Raw genomic sequence first — 21,017 nt, forward strand, 5'->3', positions numbered from 1 at the left:
ATACCTGTGTTGACCAGTCTAGAAGCAACAAGTTTTTCAAGCAGATCATCTGTAATAGGGCTTCCATCTTTATAATGTTTTGACAGTCTTCGGAGGGAATCAGCGTCCCACACCCAATTTTCAAGCATTTGTGATGGCACCTCTACGAAGTCAGTTTCCACATTTGTTCCACTAAATCGTGCAAAGTCGGTCTAAAAAGTAAACATAAAGGTCTTTTTTAAAAAGCACTGAATGAAAACTACATATATGATGAATTATAATTAAGACTCATCAAAACTTAAATCAGAATCAGAGTCAACTGCTTCTTTGAATGGTTAGGATAACCTCAAATTTATATTGCAAATAAAACACAGTAGCCAAGCAGCCTGAAAAATAACCCCCAAATACCCTTTATTAAACTAATATTTCATTCTTTTGAATCACAGAACACACTTGGAACAATCATTAAGAAATCATAACTGAAAAAAAATCAGTCTAAGTTAAAAGAAGCCTTAAGCTTTGAAAGTAAAAATATTTTAAAAGAATTTCCCATTAGAATTCCCTGGCAGTCCAGTTAATAAGACTCTGCGCTTTCACTGCTGAGGGCGCGGGTTCGATCCCTGGTTGGGGAACTAAGATCCCACAAGGCACTCAGGGCGGCCAAAAAGACCCAAAACAAAACAAAACAAAACCCGAAAGGAATTTCCCACTAAAAATGAAGAGATCCAAGAGATCTAAGACAAATCTCTCCCTAGCTCCCCTTTCTATTTGCATATCTTTGTTTACTCAATACATGCCTTTCTGGGGCATTCATCAGTCTATTATTTAACTACTCAAGTTTCCATCTAAATCAGTTAAAGAGTTAAATTACAACATTACAGACAGATGCCCTTTTCATGTGTGTGGTGTTTTGTGTTCTAAACTTTAAATAAGTGTTTCTAAGACAACCGTGTTGTAGAAAGCCAGAGCTGTACCTCTCAGATTGGGTAGAAGATGTTACCTTAAAACAAGAAGCCCCTTCAGTGAGATTTAGCACTATAATAGTTGGCAAGTGAGGTGAGTTAAATGCAGCTATGAGAAAAGAGAAACAACTGATATACTCAGAAGTTAAAGTACCCACTGTAAAAATAAAGGACTTATTCTGAGGGTGTGGGCTAAGCGTTAAAAAAAAGTTTTATTTAAAAAAGGAAAGTTTAGTAAATTGTTGAATCAGATGTTAGAAAGCTCTTGAGCAGAAAGATGGGAATTCACTAGACAGGCTGGTGTTTTTCAACCTTCACACCGTCCAGAGAACTCATGTAAAACTGCCATTGGCAGAGGAATATTTAGCATTTACCCAACTGGGTCAGCAGCAGAATGGGGGTTATTCTGTTATCTTTCCCTGAACCTCTGTCCTGTTTCCCTATTTAGATGCTTCACATCCCAGTCTTCTCTCTCTGACTTCATCATCCCTGGGGCTCTAAATGGAAGAAAGGGAAAGGAAGGCGACTTAACCACTGGAGAAGGCAGCAGACTGGTTGCCAAATCAGAAGCAAATAACCATTCTGTTTTTGGCCCAGGGCAGAGGCACAGATGTCAACGCCACCTCACATTCTGCCTTCCTCTCTTTATGAAAAAAAATGTTTTCCTTGACTTCCTATTATAATTGTGCTGATTCTAGATATGAAGAGCTGCAACTACTGAAGGGCCAAGGGAAACTAAATTCACTAGGCACTGGAATGAGGTAAACTCTGTTTGAGGACAGGTAAATAATTTTTTATCCCCATAAAAAATTCTTACAGGTAAAGAGTCAAGGGCTCCAGAAAACTGAGTATTTTGCCACTTTCTTGTATATAATCTTCTAAAAATAACTACATCCAACATGATAGATAAAATAATTTTATACAATAATTATAATAGCCAACATCTATGGAGACTTTACTGTGTCAGGCATTTTGCTAGGCTCTTTGCATGGATTATCTGATTTAAATTCCAAAACAATTGTATAAAGCACGGTAATCTCCATTTATGAGATAAGGAAATTGAGGTATACTGAGATTAATGGTAGAACTAGGATTTTAAACCAGGTGGTCGGCCTACAGAACCCCAATTTTAACCACAAATGCTATTATACCGCTCTATCTCAGAGAAAAATCAAAGAAAAAAAGGCTAAATTACGATGTGACAAATTGATGAAATCATCTTGGATCTAGTCTTATATCAAACTTGCCTTTATGTGAATAGTAAAAGCGAGGTTTCGGTGTGCTTCCTTAAAAATCTGATTTCCTCTATATACTGGAAGATTTTTCAAAGTTCACACATGAGATTGAGGTGTAAAGGCCAGCCTCTGTAACCGTCTATCCTGGATTTGGGATTCTGTAATACTAACTGCATAACTTTCTAAATATTATAGTTGTAAAATAAGTAAATAAAGACAAAATCACACCATCAACTATCACTGTACAATATTTTGAAAAAAATATAAATTTTGTATATCCTGCTTGTGTGAACATTTTTTGGTTAGTATTTGCTGATGAGAGGGAAAATCAACCCCAAATAACAATAAAATGTATGTGTGTATTTGGTGGTGGCAGTGGTATTTCAGAACCTAGAAAAACATGAACAAATGAATAACTCATGAGTTAAAATTAAATGAGAATTAACACATTTCTGTCACGCAGAGTAGAGAAGAGAGGGCTTATTCTCTCTGAAGCCACCCTGTAGTTGGGGAGAGAGCACAGCACATGAATGAACAGATCAACAATGTCTTCTAAAGAACAAAAGGAAATGTTTGCTAGGAGTAAAAGCTAAAAATAACTCTACTGCTTACTAATTTCCCGAAAGTCCTGCTGTTTCTCCGTGTGCCCTTTGGGCAATACCATTTAAATATTTTTCAAATGAGGAGGACAAAGAACTTACAAAATCCAAAAGCTCAATTTCCAGCAAATAACTAAATTTGAACGTGCTAAGGAACCCACAGTCAGTCACTGTGTACGTCCACAAGGAAACCATGGGCAAGTCTTAGGATCCAGCAGCCTGATGGGGGCCTGATGTGCAAAACAGCCTGGCTGTTGAATTCCATTACTCATTGATGACCAGCCGGCAAATACCACTCCCCAGTTTTCAACTGTATGTTCCAAAGAACCCAAGAAGTACTTTATACAGTTTTCAACACGAATAATTCAATGGTGTTGAATACAGTACCTTATAAGCATTATTGCTGCAGGAAATATTTTGACAATAAAAGCCTAGAAAACAAGGTAAAGTAGATTCCTGTTTAGTTAGAAGTTCTCGAGAGGAAGAAAGTTGTCTAAAACTATGAGACTTTTCTATATTATCTTTTAAAACAGACAGTCGGATGCCTAAAATATACTCCGTTATAGATTTTTACAACAAATGACTTGATGCTACAGAGATTAATTTCTCAATTGATACAACACAGTGAGAGCTGGAGCAAAATTATTAAACTAAAGCTCAAAAAGTTATGCGAGCTTTAAAGACCAAATCCTATATGGGTTATTGTTCTAATTGAGACTGGTTGCTTTTAGCATTTACAACTAAAGTGTTATTTTCATGAAAGCAAATCTCAGCTCAAAGAAAAGGCAGTTGCTGAAGTCAATAAGTGTACTGTGCTGAGGAAAAAGAACAGGGCTCAGGAGAGCGGACCTTGGCTGTCTGAGATGATCCCCTATTGATTTCTTAGCAGTCATTCCATGTCCCCTGTCTGATCTACCCCTAAATCCAGGGATGATGAAGTTTAAGTAACAAGTCATTGGAGAAAAAAAGTGCCACTGTCTCCTAGGCTTTGCTATAAACAGAAGGTTAAAGGTCATACTTTTAACTTCACATATACCTAGCAATCACTGGCAATGAAAACAGTAATAAAGAGAACCTGAATAACATTTTGTTAACTTTTACAACAGCCCTATAGTTCCACAGGTCAGTATTACCACCATCATTTAAGACATGTGAAGCAACACATTATCTGCAGAAGATTTTTCTAATCTAATCTTCCACCTTTGCCAATACTCTAAACTGCTCATTCTGTTGAACTCCCTGATGTTCCAGTGGTTAGGACTCTGTGCTCTCACTGCCGAAGGCCCGGGTTCAATCCTTGGTCGGGGATCTCAGACCCCTCAAGCTGTGTGGCTCGGACAAAAAGAAAAAAAAAAGGATACTTTCAAAAATAAATAAATACATAAATAAAGTGCTCATTCTGCTCCAGCTCCAGGAATCAAACTTCTAAGTAGCAGGTAATCATTAAAACAAAACAAAAATACAAATGTGATGTTTTCCAATCACCTTCCACAGATCTTCACCCAAAACCCGTTGAGGGTAAGCATTTGTGAACTCTTTAAAATCTGAAGTGACAGTGCTTTTCCTCATGGCAATCTTTTCCCCCGTCTCAAATTATGACCTGTATGCTACTTATTGATTTCAAAAGAGCTGAGTTATATATAAGCATAGTTACAAGAACACTTCAAACATGTATGGCACTTTATTCTTTCCCAAGTACCTTTCCACACATTATTTAATCTCATCAGCACTCTAGGGAAGCAGATATGAGAACTGTTGTTGTTTCTTATTTTAGGAATAAGAAAAAAGAGGTGGCCCAAGGAGGTCAGAAAACGTGCCAAAAGTCACATAGCCAGGCCTACAAATACACGGATGATTTTTAATCCAGTGCTCTTTTCATAACACTAGGGTGCCTTCCTAACTGATATAGGCTACATTTATTTAAAACAGCATCTAGTCCACAATATTTAAAGCAGACAAGATGCTCTACTAGTCTTTAGATGAAATTAACAGATTATTTGAAATGTGAAGTTTTTCTTTCACTTTAATGAGGCTTTATTGTGGTTCTCATGTGTTGCTTTAAAATAACGATATCTAACAGTCCAAAACTCATTACTGCTCTTAATGCACAACCAACACAGAGACATCACAATGGAGGCTGTTAAGAAGCATTACTCTTCTTTTCTACAGGAAGTTCGAAAGTCCAGCGATTACTGACGCCCAAACCACAATAAAGCCATGAAACACGAACAGATACTAAGGATGCCACTTCCTGACTGCTATCTTCAAAATTATCTACGCTGTAGTGTAAACACAAAAATATGAGTGAAACTCATTCTCTTGAATGATGAGATAGTAGACACCTTGAACTAGTCCATCTACATGTTTGAAAACTGGATGTTCCTGCTGACATATTTAAATATTACTATGACAAGCTCTAGCAAGCTCTTCTGGTCATCAAACTTGCAAACTGCCACAGTGGAGAACTCAAACACTTGGCTGCCATATCTTAAAACCAATCTACTGAATATGTATGGCAAACTTATAAATTCACTATATATTTCTCAGATAAGTCAGAAGTATTACTGAACACAGAAACTATTAAACTCCTTTTTCACTGCCATCTACTTTAGGTCAGTACAAAAGGTTTTGAAATCATTATAAAGCTGCAAATATATGGATCTGCATCTGTTACTTTTAAGACAAAAGCAGTGATCACTGGTTTCAAATACATTACTTTAAAAGATCTTAAAACGTTACAGGACATTTGAAAGGATTAACAGACAAACAAGAGATGGTTCGAAGATTATGTCATTAGGTGATGACCAGATAAGGGACTGTACTAATACACCATTCATCTGTATGACACATTTCGTGTTCAAGAAGGAGGTTAGGCAAATTCTAAGAATTGAATATAATCTACTGTTTCAAGAAAGAGACATCATTCATCATCAGTATATACACTGATTCATGTATATATTCATATGTATAGTTGTCATATATATAATTGTATGTTCATATATATAGCCGATTCATATATATGTGTATATATGAAACATACATATATTTCGTTCATCAGTATATATATTGATCAACAGTAAATATGCTATCAGCAGAATATCAGTATATACATTATCATCAGTATATCAGTATACATACTGATTCATATATATTCATGTGTGTAGTTCAGTCATATATATGTTTGGTCATATATATAATTATACATTCATATATAGTTCATTTATATATATATGTATATACATTTCATTCATGAGTTACAGAGCTTTAAAATGAAATAATACCAGGACAGTTATTTTCCAGTACTAAAATGAGTATTTCAAAGAATCCAAATTAATGTAAGAAATAATGAGAATAACAGAGTTGTAGAGAACTGTATCGTGAACACATGATAAGCATACAATATTAAGGTTATAAGAGGGCTGTGTTTGAAAACAAGAACACGCATCAAAAGCATGGAAAACCGTATCTGAGGATCAGTATTATTTTAATAAATGTGATTAAGACACCAAATTACTTCCTCAGAAATCACTAGCTGATAATCAACATCCCAATAAAGGAGGAATCTGCTCTAACCCAGTTTTTAACTTGGAATTCAGTATGGTCTGGGCTTCAGGGGGTCGGTGTGCCCTTTGAAATTCCAGGTAGAAATCTGACTGTATAAGTGAATGTGCATTTTTCTGGAAGAGGTATCTATAGCTTAAATCATATTTTCATAGGTTCTCAGATCCAAAGAAGTTAAGATCCACTGTTCTAAAAGCAGACTATTGTTTATCTGTGTACAAATACATAACTAAGATCTTAGATAATCTAAGTAAACTAAGTCTGAAATTAAGAAAAATATTTGACTTTCCCAAATTATTCATAAAAACACTTGAGAAAAATGGAACCTAGACTTATCCTAATTAAAGGAAATGTCAGTCATAGAATGAACACTGATGGAAAATAAATATTTCAGGAAACCTATTGCTGTGAAAATAGACTTTAAAATTACCTAAGAAAGAAAATTTAGGTTATTCTGAAAGCTTTATTTTCCTTGGATTAAACAGAGAGTAGAAATGGCTATATCAGTATATTAGGATTTATTTATCTGAATAGATTCATACCAGAGTCCCCTCTGTTTTTTAAAATAAAACATGGAAACACCAGGATGTAAAGATAAAATGTTGAAAGAACTAAATACTTTTTTTTAACAAAAGTGATAGTAGTATTCTGGAAAAGAGTGGGTACATTTTTGGTTATTACAATGATTAGGGGCTGCTCTGGGGGTGGGATGCTGGATGTCCAGGACTGAACTGCACATGTCAAGACAATGAAAAATTGTCCCCTATTCTGCATGTCATTCATATGTCCTGCTGGACATTCATATCAATGAAAAATCTGTAATTAAGTGAGCCTAGAAACTAACTCCATTACACATATTTTTACAAAATTTTTTTTGCACACTTAAAGTTTCCAAGACTCTAACTACTAGAATCAATTGTGTAAATCAAAGTAAGATTACTTTCTATTTGGAAGTGTCCCAAGAGATAGTCACCATTTTGGAAAATCATGTCACTATTGAGGCCTGAATGTTTGTGTCCCACCCCTAAATTCATATGTTGACACCTAACCCCCAATATGATGGTAGGAGGTGGGGCCTTTGGGAGATGATGAAGTCATGAAGGTGAAGTCCTATGGCTGGGATCAGTGCCTTGTAAAAGAGATCCCAGAGAGCTCCTTTCTGCTATGTGAAGACACAGTGAGAGGGTGCTATCTCTGAACCAGAAAGCAGGTCCTCAGCAGACATCAAATCTGCCAGCACCTTGATCTTGGACTTCAGCTCCCAGAACTGTGAGAAATTTCTGTTATTTTTAAGTCACCCAATCTATGGTATTCTGTTATAGCAATCTGAACTAAGACAACTGGCTATACCATTCTTGGACTTGAATGGACAAAACAAACCGCTTAAGTATCAGTCTGCAGTTTTTGCTGCAAGATTAGGGGTCATTCACGTATAATCTGACTACTTCCTTATGTCTTACTACACAGCCATGCCCAGGCATTACAATTTGAAAAACATAAACAAAATGCTTTCTTTTATGCAGTGAGGATATTGCATAGATTAAAAAAAATTATCTGTATAGAAAAAGACCTTTAGGGAAAAACTAGTTAAATCCAAATAAAGTATTGAGTTTAGTTAGGAGTACTGTACCAATGATGTTAGCTTCTTAGTTGTGGCAAATGTACTATAAGATGTTAACAGTAGGGGAAACAGGGTGAGGAGTACTGTCTTTGCAACTTTTCTGTAAATCTAAAACTATTCTGATAAAGAGGTTATTTCTAAAAAGTTCATCTTTAGAGATGCATGGAGATTTCAAATTTGGAAAACTGTCCCTCTACTTCTGTAAATATCAGTTTTTAAACTGTTAGGCTGAACAACTGAACTAGATGTATTCGTATGTCAACAGCGGTTAAATATTGGCATGTTCATATGGTTCATCCTAGAATAGTGTGGGCCTAGTTTACTGGACTATGTTACAAAGTTTAGAATAAATACACTTTTCATTTTTAAAAATAAAGAGAAACTAGTTGCAATCCGCTGCACACACACATTCTCTTTCTTAGTAAATTCTCCCCATGGTTACACCGTGCTATCTGTGATTTTAATTGAAGGCTAGTAAAGGAAGGTGTTACAAAATATTTATTATTAAAAAAGGAGTACAGAGTCTGGATGATTGAAAACCATTGAACTAAACAAAGCATTAATACGCAGAAGAGACAGATTATAGCACAGTTTATCTCTGAAGCTTACACCAAATTCCTATGAGGAAAAGATTTGAAAGGAAAAAACACAGTATTTGTAACCCTTCCTTAACGACAGTTTTCTTTTTTTTTCATAGGGTGGTATTCAATGAAGCTCTTTCATTAGTGGATCAATCTCTGAGTAAAGGTATGTTGTGAAAACATAGTAAGAAAAATTTCGTGTTTTTGCAGAAGGCCTATGAAATTTTTGAACATGTTCAGCTTCTGAGAAAACATGTTAAGAAACATGTTGAGAAACCTGACATTGGTGGAAAAAAAAATCTGGAAAAGCAATTAGTAGGTCTACCATAAAAAAAAAAATCACTCACCTGTGCACAAATCTGATGCATGACGTGACCAAATTCATGGAAGTAAGTCCTCACCTCATCGTGTCTCAGGAGAGAGGGACGACCTGCTAGTGGCTGTGAGAAGTTCACCACGAGGGCAGCCACGGATATCATGCGGCTCCCATCAGGCAGGAGGCAGCCAGGCTGGAGACCAAAGCAGGCTGCGTGGTTATATTTTCCTTCCCTAAGGAACCAGAAGCACAGTTGGTGAGATACAAACACTCTTCTCTAGCAACAACATTGGCATGGCCTCTCTTAGTCATTTAACCATATTTGATAACAGGAGATGCTTTGAAACATTTAATTCACCTTTTACAAAGTGGGTCGATGTTTTGTTGAAATGAAACAACGAAAACTAGACAAACAAAAACCCCACTATCACTTGATATGAGTTATATTTCCAAGGTTTCTTTTGTTGAAATCTTAATATAAGAATTAAGAATATACACCACAAGTAGGGTACAGCTGAATGTCCAATTTATTGTAACAAGCTCTTGCTTTTTGTCTTCAAAGATAGAGTCAATAAACACTAAATAGTGTTGAAGCAAAAGTGAAATAATGGAGTTTGACTTACTAGGTAGTTTTTCCTTAAAGTTAAAATTGATTAAAAAAAACTGATAAAAACTAAAATCCAGACAGTAATATTGTTCTTTTATTCAAGGAGGGAAGAATCAGTACTCATAATTAAATGAGCTCCTTTTATAAGCCAGACAGGCCTTTTTTGAAACAGAATGCTTTTATTTAGCCTTGGAAAAAGCATAAATTATACTATAAAGTCATCTATTCTAGGACAATGTGATACCAGTGATGGTAGCTCTCAAAAGCTATGGGCCATTAGACTTTATTACAGGGATAGGTTTCCTCCTTTTTTCTTTGCTCAGAACATGAACGTACATTCAGGTTTAGTGTGAATTTTTTAGTTTGATGTTTTGATTTGTATATCTTTTTCTGTATTATCTTTTCTTTGCGACTCATAACTTTTTTCCTGCTGAAGTTATTCAGGTAAAATAAAAACAAAAACAAACTAGTCTTTTTACTGCTTCCTATTAAGATGTAGAAAGCTGAAAAGGGCATTGCTCCTATTCTTACAACAACATGCTGGACAATTTGCAAAGCACAACTTTTCTTGAACCCATCGGAAAGTGAAGGTTGAAGGGCAACCAACCTACAATCCATCTAAGACAGATGCCTCCAAGGAGAAAGAGAAAGGAAACAAGCACTTTTTGGGTTTTTGGTTTGTTTGTTTTTAACCTGGGGCAGACACTGCAGACATCAGTAAGAAAATTTTTAACAAATTGATAAAGATTGATGGTGAACCAGCAAAAATAGGGAACCACTAGGAGTTATTAGATAAGGGAAATTTTGCATCCATTTGCAGGGTCTTCTCCTTAGACCTCACTGAGTACACACAAAAAAGACAGGGGCAGGATGAGAGCTCTGGGAAAGAATCAGTGCTGATGCAAGCCTGGTGGAAGGGAGCATTGCCTAGATCCATTTCACCTCTCTCCTAGTGGACACGAGCCTTGAACTTCTCATGGAAAGGCAACAAACCCTGTTGCCCTAAGAGAACTGGTAAAACCCACTGCCGCTGGGGGGATGGTAACACAAAAAAACACTCTACTCCTGAAGGTAGGGCAGGAAAACATCCTGGGCCCAGATCTACAGCTGAGGGTGGGGCAGTATCAGTATATAGGTCTACTCCTCAGACCCAGGGTAAGACTGAACAGAAAAGACCCCCACCCCACCTTTCCAGGCTAATAGGCATCCAGTAATAAACAATAGCAGTCTACTGCAGGGAGAGGAACAAGAGCATGAAAAGAGACCTGCTCTAAGGCACAGCACAAATGAACAACCTCAAACTAAGTGGAACAGACACTGAGAAAAACTCTGGCAAATAAGCTCTCATCCTAAACACATACAGGAATCTGAAGCTTTGGGTTCACTGAGGTTAACCATAGCAATAACAAGGTCCAAACCCAGCTCAACTACTAAATGGAATGAGTTAAAGACTCACATTAAAGGCCTAGCAGAAGCACATATGTGCCCACTGCCAGGTATAAAAACTATTTACCTTAGTCTTTTCTGTCTTATATAAGTGTCTGACTTAAAAAAAAATTATAAGGCACATGGAGACGCAAGGAAAAAAGACACACTGTCAAGAGGCAAAGAGGGCAAGAAAAATAGACTCAGATATGACAAAGATGTTGGAGCTATCAGACAGAATATTTACAATAACTTACATGTTAAATGTTAAAGGTTTTGGAGGAAAATGCACAGTCAGATGGATAATTTTGGGAGAGAGCTGGAAACTATGAGAATAAAATGAAAATGCTAGAAATAAAAAGCACAGTAATGGGGATGAAGAATGCCTTTGATAGTCTCATTGATAGACTTCCCACAGCCATGGGAAGAATCACTGAACCAAAAGATAGGCCAATAGAAATTACCCTAAAACACAAAGATTTTTAAAAGGGTGCCAGAAACAAAAAACAAAACAAAACAAAACAAAGACTCAAGAGCTGCAGGACAATATCAAATGATCTATTATATATATGTAAGTGGAATTTCAGAAGGAGAATAGAGAAAAGGATAGAAGAAATATTTGAAGAATAGCTGAGAATTTTCCAAAATTAGGGAACTCCCTGGTGGTCCTGTGGTTAGGACTCTGAGCTTTCACTGCCGAGGGCCTGGGTTCAATCCCTGATTGGGGAACTAAAAGCCTGCAAGCTGCGTGGTGTGGGCCAAAAAAACCCCCCAAAAACCAAAAGAATAGCTCAGAATTTTCCAAAATTAACAACACTAAACCACAGATCCAACAAGTTCAAAGAACACCAAGGAAGACAAATACAAAGCAAACAACCAATAAAAGAAAAAAGAAGAAATTATCCCATATGCCTAAGTGTATGGAACTGCTGAAAGAGAGAAACAAAGAGAAAATCTTGAAGGCAGTCAGAGGAAAAGAACGCAGTACAGAACACAGTAAGAACACAAAAAGAACACAGTAAGAATTACAGCCAATCTCTTGTCAGAAACTCTGCAAGCCAGAAGACAATGGAATGCCATCTTTAAAGTACTGATAGAAAATACCTGTGAACCCAGAATTCTATAAATAGTAAAAAATACATTTCACAAAAGAAAGTAAAGGAAAGACTTTCTCAAAAAAAACTGGTATATATTACCAACAGACGTGAACTACAAGAGATTTTAAAGGAAGTTCTTCAGGCAGAAGGGATGGGATACCACTCTAAACTTGTAACTACAAAGCAATTAGTGCTGAAAATATAATAAATGAAGATATATTACAATCTATTTTGAATTGCTGTGAATAATAGTTGACTAATCAATAATACTAACAACGCACTGGGTGTTAAGCATATGTGAAAATAACATGTAGGCCAACGATAGCACAAATGATAAGAAATATAATATAACTTGAAGGTAGACTGTGATTGAAGATATTGATATATACTTTAAACCCTTAGGCAATTTTTTAATTTAAAAATATTAAAAGGAGATGTAAATAATAAGCCAGTAGAGACAGTAGAGACAAAAATAAATCATAAAAAAACCTATCAACCCAAAAGAAGTCAGAAAAGTGGGGAAAGTATAGATGGGACAAAAAGTAAGATGGTTATACTAAATGTAAGTTTCCTAAGCATGTCAATTAAAACATTATTAGAGTGGATAAAAAAGCAAGCACCAAGTACAGTGTCTATAAGAAACCCACTCTAAATAAAAAGGCAAAGGTAAAAAGTTAAAGGATGGAAAAAGATACACTGCAAATGCTAATCAGATGAAAGCTGAATGGCTATAGTAATAGCAGACAAACAGAACAAGGAATATTACTAAAGATAATAAGGAACATTATATAACGATAAAGGGGACAGTTCTCTAAGTAGATATAACAGTTCTAAATATGTGTATAACTAAAAGCAGAGCTTCAAAATATACTAAACAATTCAATATCCTGTGACAAATCATAATAGAAACGAGTATAAAAAAGATCGTGTATATATATGTATAACTGAATCACTTTGCTGTACAGCAGAAATTAACACAACATTGTAAATCAACTATACTTCAATTAAAAAAAATACATGAAGCAAAAGCCGACAGAACTGAAAGAAGAAATAGACAAATCACTTAGAGACTTCATTCCTTTCTCAGTAATTAAATGAACAGGCTGAGAGAATATCAGCTCAGATATAGAACACCTGAACAACATTATTGGTCATCTTCACCTAACTGACATTTACAGAACCCTCAACCTAACAACAGAAAACAAATACTCAAGTGCACATGGAACATTCACCAAGACTAATTACATGTTGGCTGTAAATCAAAACAACTTAAAAGAATTCAAAGGATATAAAGTACATTCTCCAATAAGAACAGAACCAAACTAGAAATAACAGAAGGCTAACTGGAAAATATCCAAATATTTGGAAATTAAAAATATACTTCTATAAATATAGTCAACTTCTCTTTGACTAAAGGGCAAAGGCACAGATAAAGACAATGGAGCACAGACATTTTTTTCAACAAATGATGCTGGAACAACTAGGAGTCCACATGCAAAAAAGTGAGTCGAGACACAGACCTTACACCCTTCACAAAAAATAATTCAAAAATGGATCACAGACCTAAATGCAAAATGTAAAACTACAAAATTCCTAGAATATAATGCAGGAGGAAATCTAGATGACCCTGGGTTTGGCAATGACTTTTTAGATGAAACACTGAAGGCACAATCCATGAAAGAAAAAAAATCAATAAGCTGGATTTCATTAAACACTGTCAAGAAATTGATAAGACAAGCCATAGACTGTGAGGAAGTATTTACAAAAGAGACATCTGATAAAAGACTGTTATCCAAATACACGAAGAACTCTTAAAATTCACCAATAAGAAAACAAACAATCAGATTAAAAAATATACCAAAAACCTTAACAGACACCTCCTCAAAGGAGATACAGAGATGGTAGTCAAGTATATGAAAAGTTGTTCCACATCATATGTCATCAGGGAAATGCAAATTAAAACAACAATGAGATACCACTACACACCTATTAGAGTGACCAAAATCCAGAATACTGACAACACCAAATGCTGACAGGGATGTGGAACAATAGAAACTCTCATTCATCACTGGTGGGAATGCAAAAATGGTACATGCACTCTGGAAGACAGTTTGGTAGTTTCTTACAAAACTAAACATACTCTTACCATACAATCTAGCAATTGCACTCCTCGGTATTTACCCAAAGGGACTGGAAATTTATGTCCACACAAAAACCTGCACATGTTTATAACAGCTTTATTCATAATTGCCAAAACTTGGAAGCAACCAAAATGTCCTTTAGTAGATGAATGGGTAAATAAACTGTGGTATATCCAGACAATGGAATATTATTCAGTGCTAAAAAGAAAAGAAATGAGCTATTAAGTCATGAAAAGACATGGAGGAACTTTAAATGCATAATGCTAAATGAAAGAAGCCAATCTGAGAAGGCTACATACTGTATAATTCCATCTGTATGACATTTCAGAAAAGGCAAAACTATGGAGAAAGTAAAAAGATCAGTGGTCGCCAGGGGCTGGGGTGGTGGGGGAAGGGATGAAGAGGCCAAGCACAGGGGATTTTTAGGGCAGTGAAACTACTCTGTATGATACTATAATGGTAGATACACATTATATATGTCTTTTCAAATCCCAAGAAAGTATAACATCAACAGTGAACCCGAATATAATTTGGGTGACAATGATGTGTCAACGTAGGTTATAACAAATGTACCACTCTGGTGGGGGACGTTGATAATGGCAGAAACTGTGCGTGTGCAGGGCAGGGGATATACGGGAAATCTCTTTACTTTAGGGTCAGTTTTGCTGTGAATCTAAAACTGCTCTAAAAGATAAAGTCTGTTTAAAATAAATAAGTAAAAATAAATAAATAACAACAACAACAACAGAAAAGAACTGTGTCAGGCTGAGCTAGGAGTGAGCAGGGACATGGGAAGGGAAGGCAGACAGAGGAGGGGAGAGAAGGGAAGAGAACCCATGGACATGTACACCAGAAACCGTGCACTGAATTTGATAACATTTTCAGCCAGTCCAGCCTCTGGATGTTCAATGGGTCCATCAGTGTTTCTGGAATGATTTCATGTAGTTAGACTGAATTGTTTAAACAGGTAAACAGATCTATAAATATTATTTTACCGGGGAAAACAAACTAATCTGCAAGGTGTTTATCCTGTTATATTTTATACATCTTGGTCCATTATGAAACACCATAAGGACTTTCGATCAATTTAAAAATCAGTGCCATTGAGGGGTTTTTATCTTTCTTTTTAAAAAATAAATTTGATTTATTTAATATCAAAGGTTTCCTTACTCTGAGAGTATGTCTTTTTTACGTTGTGTTTATAAAATGATGGTGATTTTTTTTTTTTTTTTGCGGTACGTGGGCCTCTCACTGTTGTGGCCTCTCCCGTTGCGGAGCACAAGCTCCGGACGCGCAGGCTCAGCGGCCATGGCTCACGGGCCCAGCCGCTCCGCAGCATGTGGGATCTTCCCGGACCGGGACACGAACCCGTGTCCCCTGCATCGGCAGGCAGAGTCTCAACCACTGCGCCACCAGGAAAGCCCAAAATGATGGTGATTTTAAAAGATGCCCTTACCTGGCATTCTTATGTTGGAACCATTAGAGGTTTTTTTCCTGTTGTTTGACAATCTCAGTGTTTGATGAATAAAAATTGATACGTGATTTAAAAAAAGAAGAAACTGGTCTTTCCTAATCTACTACAAATATCCTTTTTATGAGTCAAGTAGACAAAGAAAACAAGAAGCAAGCACGTCAGGAGACAGAAAGTGAATATTAACAAAGGTCACTACCCTCACAAAACATCACTCTCTGGTCCCCATACCTGAGTGCTGGTAGCAATGGCCAGATCTCTGAGCACAAAAGACACCAGTTATATCTTGGCAAAGAAACAGCAGGATGGGGTAGCTAGACTTGCTATCTTTGGCCATGGAAAGAGAATCCGGGGACAGTTATAGGAAGCTCCAATGCTGAAGGAGTTCCCCTGAAAGAATTCTTGGCCTAAAACTGTATCCTGACACTCTTCAATTAAAAATAGACTTATCCAATTTGACATGGGTTTATTTTTAGATCATATCAGAAGTGAAAGTAAGTCCATAAAGCAGTGGGATCAGACAACTCTGCCTCCTGTCTGGTTGACAATAGTTAACCAGCCTCCTTCCTGAAGTCATGCAAAATCAGTAGGTTACGAAGTTGCATGTGCTGCTGATCTAGAGAGATGCTATTGATATAATTTACTCTGGCCTAGTTAGTAAAACTGCAGCAAGCTGGCTTTGTTTTAGAAAGCAGCCTACAGAGAAAGTAATCCAAATCCTTTCATGTCTGATGAAACACTGTGGAGTACATAGTTACTACATGCTACAGACAGTAATAATAATATTTTTAAGTCTTACTACTGATTGAATGCCCAGGCTGGGTGATTAGCATATATAGTCTAATGCACAAAACAAACCTGTAAAGCAAACATCATTCCCATATAATAGAGGTGGATATAGAGACTCATAAAGGTTATGTCACTCAAGCATTCCAACTCAAGTTTGACTGACCGCCAAGATTTTGCTATTCCTTTATACTGTGCTGCCTTTCAGCCAGACTGAAGGGAGTGGACATAGATTTAAGAGTACTGGCAGACAGATCACCTGAATAATAAACATTCTGAAGTCAATTTTAAATTAAGAAATGCAGGGAATTCCCTGGCAGTCCAGTGGTCTGCACTCTGTGCTTCCACTGCCGTGGGCCCAGGTTCAATCCTAGATAATGATGATGATAATGATAATAGTGATGATAATAGCAGCTCACATCTACTAAGCACTTGCTGTGTGCTGGGTAGTCTTCTAAAAGCTTTGCATGTAATTAACCATTTTAGTCCTTACAACGACCTTACAAAGCAGGTATGATTGGTATTCCCATTTCATAGGACTGTAATATAGGTAAGGAAACTGAGGCAGAGAAAAATTAAGTAAGCTGCCTAGTAAGTGATGGAGCCAGACATTCTGGCCTCAGATCCCACATTTTTAATCCCTATACTAGGAATCACATATGAGAATTATGAAAGACAAGAATCTTAATCTGGGTAGGAGTTGAATCCCTAAGGTCCCTTCCAACACGGTGATCCTCAGTACCTTGGATAGAGGTCCAAGTAGAACTGTCCTAATACTTCTCCCGTAGCTTTATCTTTCACAGTGTAAAGTGTAACACTCTTATGCCAAACATGAGCATCTGTCACTTGCTCAAATGAAAGTCCCAACAGCTCCTGGTAGATGTTCAGTAAGCCTTCAGTGACCACTTCAATTGGGAAGTATTCCTTGAGGATCTCTTGGTCTACAGAGTACTTGAGTTCTTCTGTCTGAGTCATGTAGTAATATAGATCCCAGGCATTGATTTTCCCATCGTATTCAAGACCTCTCTCTTCACATTCCTTTTTCTTCAAATTCAAAATAAACTCTCGTTCTGCTTCACCCAAGGGTTTTAATTTCTGGCTTAAATCATCTGTGAGGAGAGGGAAAAGTTGGCAATCCATTGCTCTTGGAAGCAGGCATATTCATACATACCACCAGTATTTTAGCATTGTGCTTCCTCCTTTGTCACACTCAATACAGATACATCAGGAAAAAAGAAGGAAGGAAGGGTGGAAGGAAGGGGAGAGGAAGAGAGGGAGGGAGAGAGGAAAGCAGGCTTTATTATGACAGCACTGCTGTTCTCTTCAGGGTAATTTATTTTATGGCTCCTCACCCTTCTTCTTCTTTTTTTTTTTTTGCACCACCCAAGTCAGGCCACAACTTCCTTACATCATCAACAAAGCTGAAGTTTATCTCAGAGAACTCTGCCTTAAGAACATTATAATTCAGGGAATGAAGCGATAGTGAAACTAAACTCATGTACGTGATTATTCTTCAATGAGGTTAGGCTCCTCAGAGACCTAGGGAAAACAAATCAGGTGTGACCTGAGGTCAGAATTACTGAAAACTGTTCATCGCCTTTGAGAGCCATGGGTTTAGTTAATCACTATCCCATTCCTATGAAGAAGGTCTATTGGGACATGGCAATTCTACTTTTTAGATGGATAATGCAATTTAACACTGTGGTCCGTTTTTGACTATTGCACTGTATTTGGCTAAAGGAGTATGCTTTTATTATGTATTTATTTTCCACAATTTGCTACATATGTAAGATAAAAAGCATTGCTCCTGTAAGGGGCATCCCCATAGTGTGAGGTGAAGGCAGCAGCTTGAGCAGTGCTGTGAAACAAAAAGAGGAAAATCATGGAAGATATAGAGAGATGTAATTCTGATTAGAGAGAAAACTGCTTTTAAAAAATTAAGTTAATGAGGTATTGTTAAGGAAAATTTTCAGTATACACAATCACCACTAAAGGAAACATTCTCACCCAAACTATTAACTCCCCAAGCCAATCTCTTGTATACAATACATCAGAACAGATGGCAATTACTGGTTCACATCTCTGTTGTTTCCGCTCAGCGGAAAATTCATTGAGTAAAGAAACTTGTCTTAGCCCTTTCTATAGTCCAACTGTGTAGCACGCACACTAATACAGGGCAGTTATTTCATAAATGTCTCATGAATGAATAAATGAATTATATAATAATGAATAGCTACTATTTGTACAACACCTGCTACATCTCATATGTGACGTCAGCATATACATTAATAATTCAAGGTGTGGCCACAGAGAACACAGAGGACTAAAGTGCAGGCTGCATGCTGATTTTGACACATTATTAATCATCTCCAACTTTAAGCTAATAAAATTATACACTAGTTGTTAAAGGTGAATAAACTCTGAAAGGGGTCAATGAGAAAGTTAAAAAATAAATCATACTCTGGTAAACTCTGATTAGAGAAGATTAAAACAAAAATTAGTAGTTTTGCAATGGTTATGTTATGCAACCATTTTCACTAAAATGAAAGAGAAAACCAGAGTGACTTGGAATAGTGACACTGAGATTGAGAGGGGTAAGGGTGATAGAGTGTCACTGACTAAATGTCATGGATATAAGCTCTATGGTTTTAAAAAGATTAATGAAAAAGTGATTTTAAATGAATGTGAAGATAGTTATTAGATAACAATTTTGATGCTTATTATTTTATATTCTTTTATGTATTAACAAGTGGCTTCTGGAGTATAAAATATTTTTTTGTTTCTATATGCTCTATTTTCATTTATGTCCTGTCAGCTTATTTCATACAACAGGCTAATCCTCTCTCTGTAGGTCCCTAGACATCTTCTTAGAAATTAATATAAAAATCCCCATCAAGATACAAATAGAATGAAGCAAGGACCATAATAGGAATATAAACAATGAGCAACTCTTAGGGCCAAGCACAGTATCTAACGTATAGTAGGTGACCAATACATTTCTCTTGCATGAATGAAAAGCAGAATGTTCTCAAGGGCACATTAAGTTCTGAGGCTCTCTGTCAAGTTGGTACTTTGCAGCAAAACAGTCACAGAAAAAGAGAAATGGCAATATACAAGGGATTAAGAAAAGAAGACTAACCTAGAAAGGCTGTTACGTGGCCTGTACTCTTCGCAGTGTTCATTTCAAGGACAAAGTCAGCATGTGTGCTATAGCCGAGCAGTTTGGCTACTTTCGCCCGCAGTGGGAGTAGCTGATGCAGGATTATGGTGTTTTCCTGGTAATAGACAACAATAGTAAAAACCAAAATACACAGTAATCAGAGGAGAGAGGGGGAAGATGGCGGAAGGGTAAGACGCGGAGATCACCTTCCTCCCCACAGGTACATCAGAAATACATCTACACGTGGAACAACTCCTACAGAACACCTACTGAAGGCTGGCAGAAGACCTCAGACCTCCCAAGAGGCAAGAAACTCCCCACGTACCTGGGTAGGGCAAAAGAAAAAAAAAAAAAAAAAGAAAAAACAGAGACAAAAGAATAGGGACGTCACCTGCATCAGTGGGAGGGAGCTGTGGAGGAAAGGTTTCCACACACTAGAAGCGCCTTTGCGGGTGGAGACTGCGGGTGGCGGAGGGGGGAAGCTTCGGAGCTGTGGAGGAGAGCGCAGCCACGGGGTGCCGAGGGCAAAGCGGAGAGATTCCCGCACAGAGGATCAGGGCCGACCAGCACTAACCAGCCCGAGAGGCTTGTCTGCTCACCCGCCAGGGCGGGCGGGTCTGGGAAATGAGGCTCGGGCTTCGGTCGGATCACAGGGAGAGGACTGGCGGCATCAACACAGCCTGCAGGGGGTTAGTGCGCCACAGCTACCCGGGAGGGAGTCCAGGGAAACGTCTGGACCTGCCAAAGAGGCAAGAGACTTTTTCTTCCCTCTTTGTTTCCCGGTGCGCGAGGAGAGGGGATTAAGAGCACTGCTTAAAGGAGCTCCAGAGACAGACGCAAGCCGCGGCTAACAGCACGGACCCCAGACACAGGCATGAGACACTAAGGCTGCTGCTGCCACCACCAAGAAGACTGTGTGCGAGCACAGGTCACTCGCCACACCTCCCGTCTGGGGAGCCTGTGCAGCCCGCACTGCCAGGATCCCGGGATCCAGGGACAACTCCCCCGGGAGAATGCACGGCGCGCCTCAGGCTGGTGCAACGTCATGCTGGCCTCTGCCGCCGCAGGCTCGCCCGCACTCCGTACCCCTCCCTCCCCCCAGCCTGAGTGAGCCAGAGCCCCCGAATCAACTGCTCCTTTAACCCCGTCCTGTCTGAGCGAAGAACAGACACACTCCGGCGACCTACACACAGAGGCAGGGCCAATTCCAAAGCTGAACCCCGGGAACTGTGCGAACAAAGAAGAAAAAGGGAAATCTCTCCCAGCAGCCTCAGGAGCAGCGGATTAAAGCTCCACAATCAACTTGATGTACCCTGCATCTGTGGATTACATGAATAGACAACGAATCATCCCAAACTGAGAAGGTGGGCTTCAAGAGCAAGATTTATTATTTTTTCCCCTTTTCCTCTTTTTGTGAGTGTGTATGCTTCTGTGTCAGATTTTGTCTGTATAGCTTTGCTTTCACCATTTGTCCTA

At 37.8% G+C, this 21,017-nt stretch overlaps 1 protein-coding gene across 2 annotated transcripts in view; it reads right to left on the reverse strand.

The window, feature by feature from the left end:
• The window catches only part of NLN (neurolysin), a 99,874-nt gene that overhangs the window by 14,088 nt on the left and 64,769 nt on the right, over window positions 1-21,017 (reverse strand). For both annotated transcript variants that reach the window (XM_060009413.1, XM_060009414.1), the window contains exons 7-10: window positions 19,521-19,656; window positions 17,124-17,490; window positions 8,886-9,087; window positions 5-191 (exon numbers count right to left, since the gene is read on the reverse strand). In XM_060009413.1, coding sequence (XP_059865396.1) covers window positions 5-191; window positions 8,886-9,087; window positions 17,124-17,490; window positions 19,521-19,656 — 892 coding nt within the window. The remainder of the gene's footprint in view (window positions 1-4; window positions 192-8,885; window positions 9,088-17,123; window positions 17,491-19,520; window positions 19,657-21,017) is intronic.

Source organism: Delphinus delphis, chromosome 3, assembly GCF_949987515.2.
Source record: "Delphinus delphis chromosome 3, mDelDel1.2, whole genome shotgun sequence".
Taxonomy (NCBI): Eukaryota; Metazoa; Chordata; class Mammalia; order Artiodactyla; family Delphinidae; genus Delphinus; species Delphinus delphis.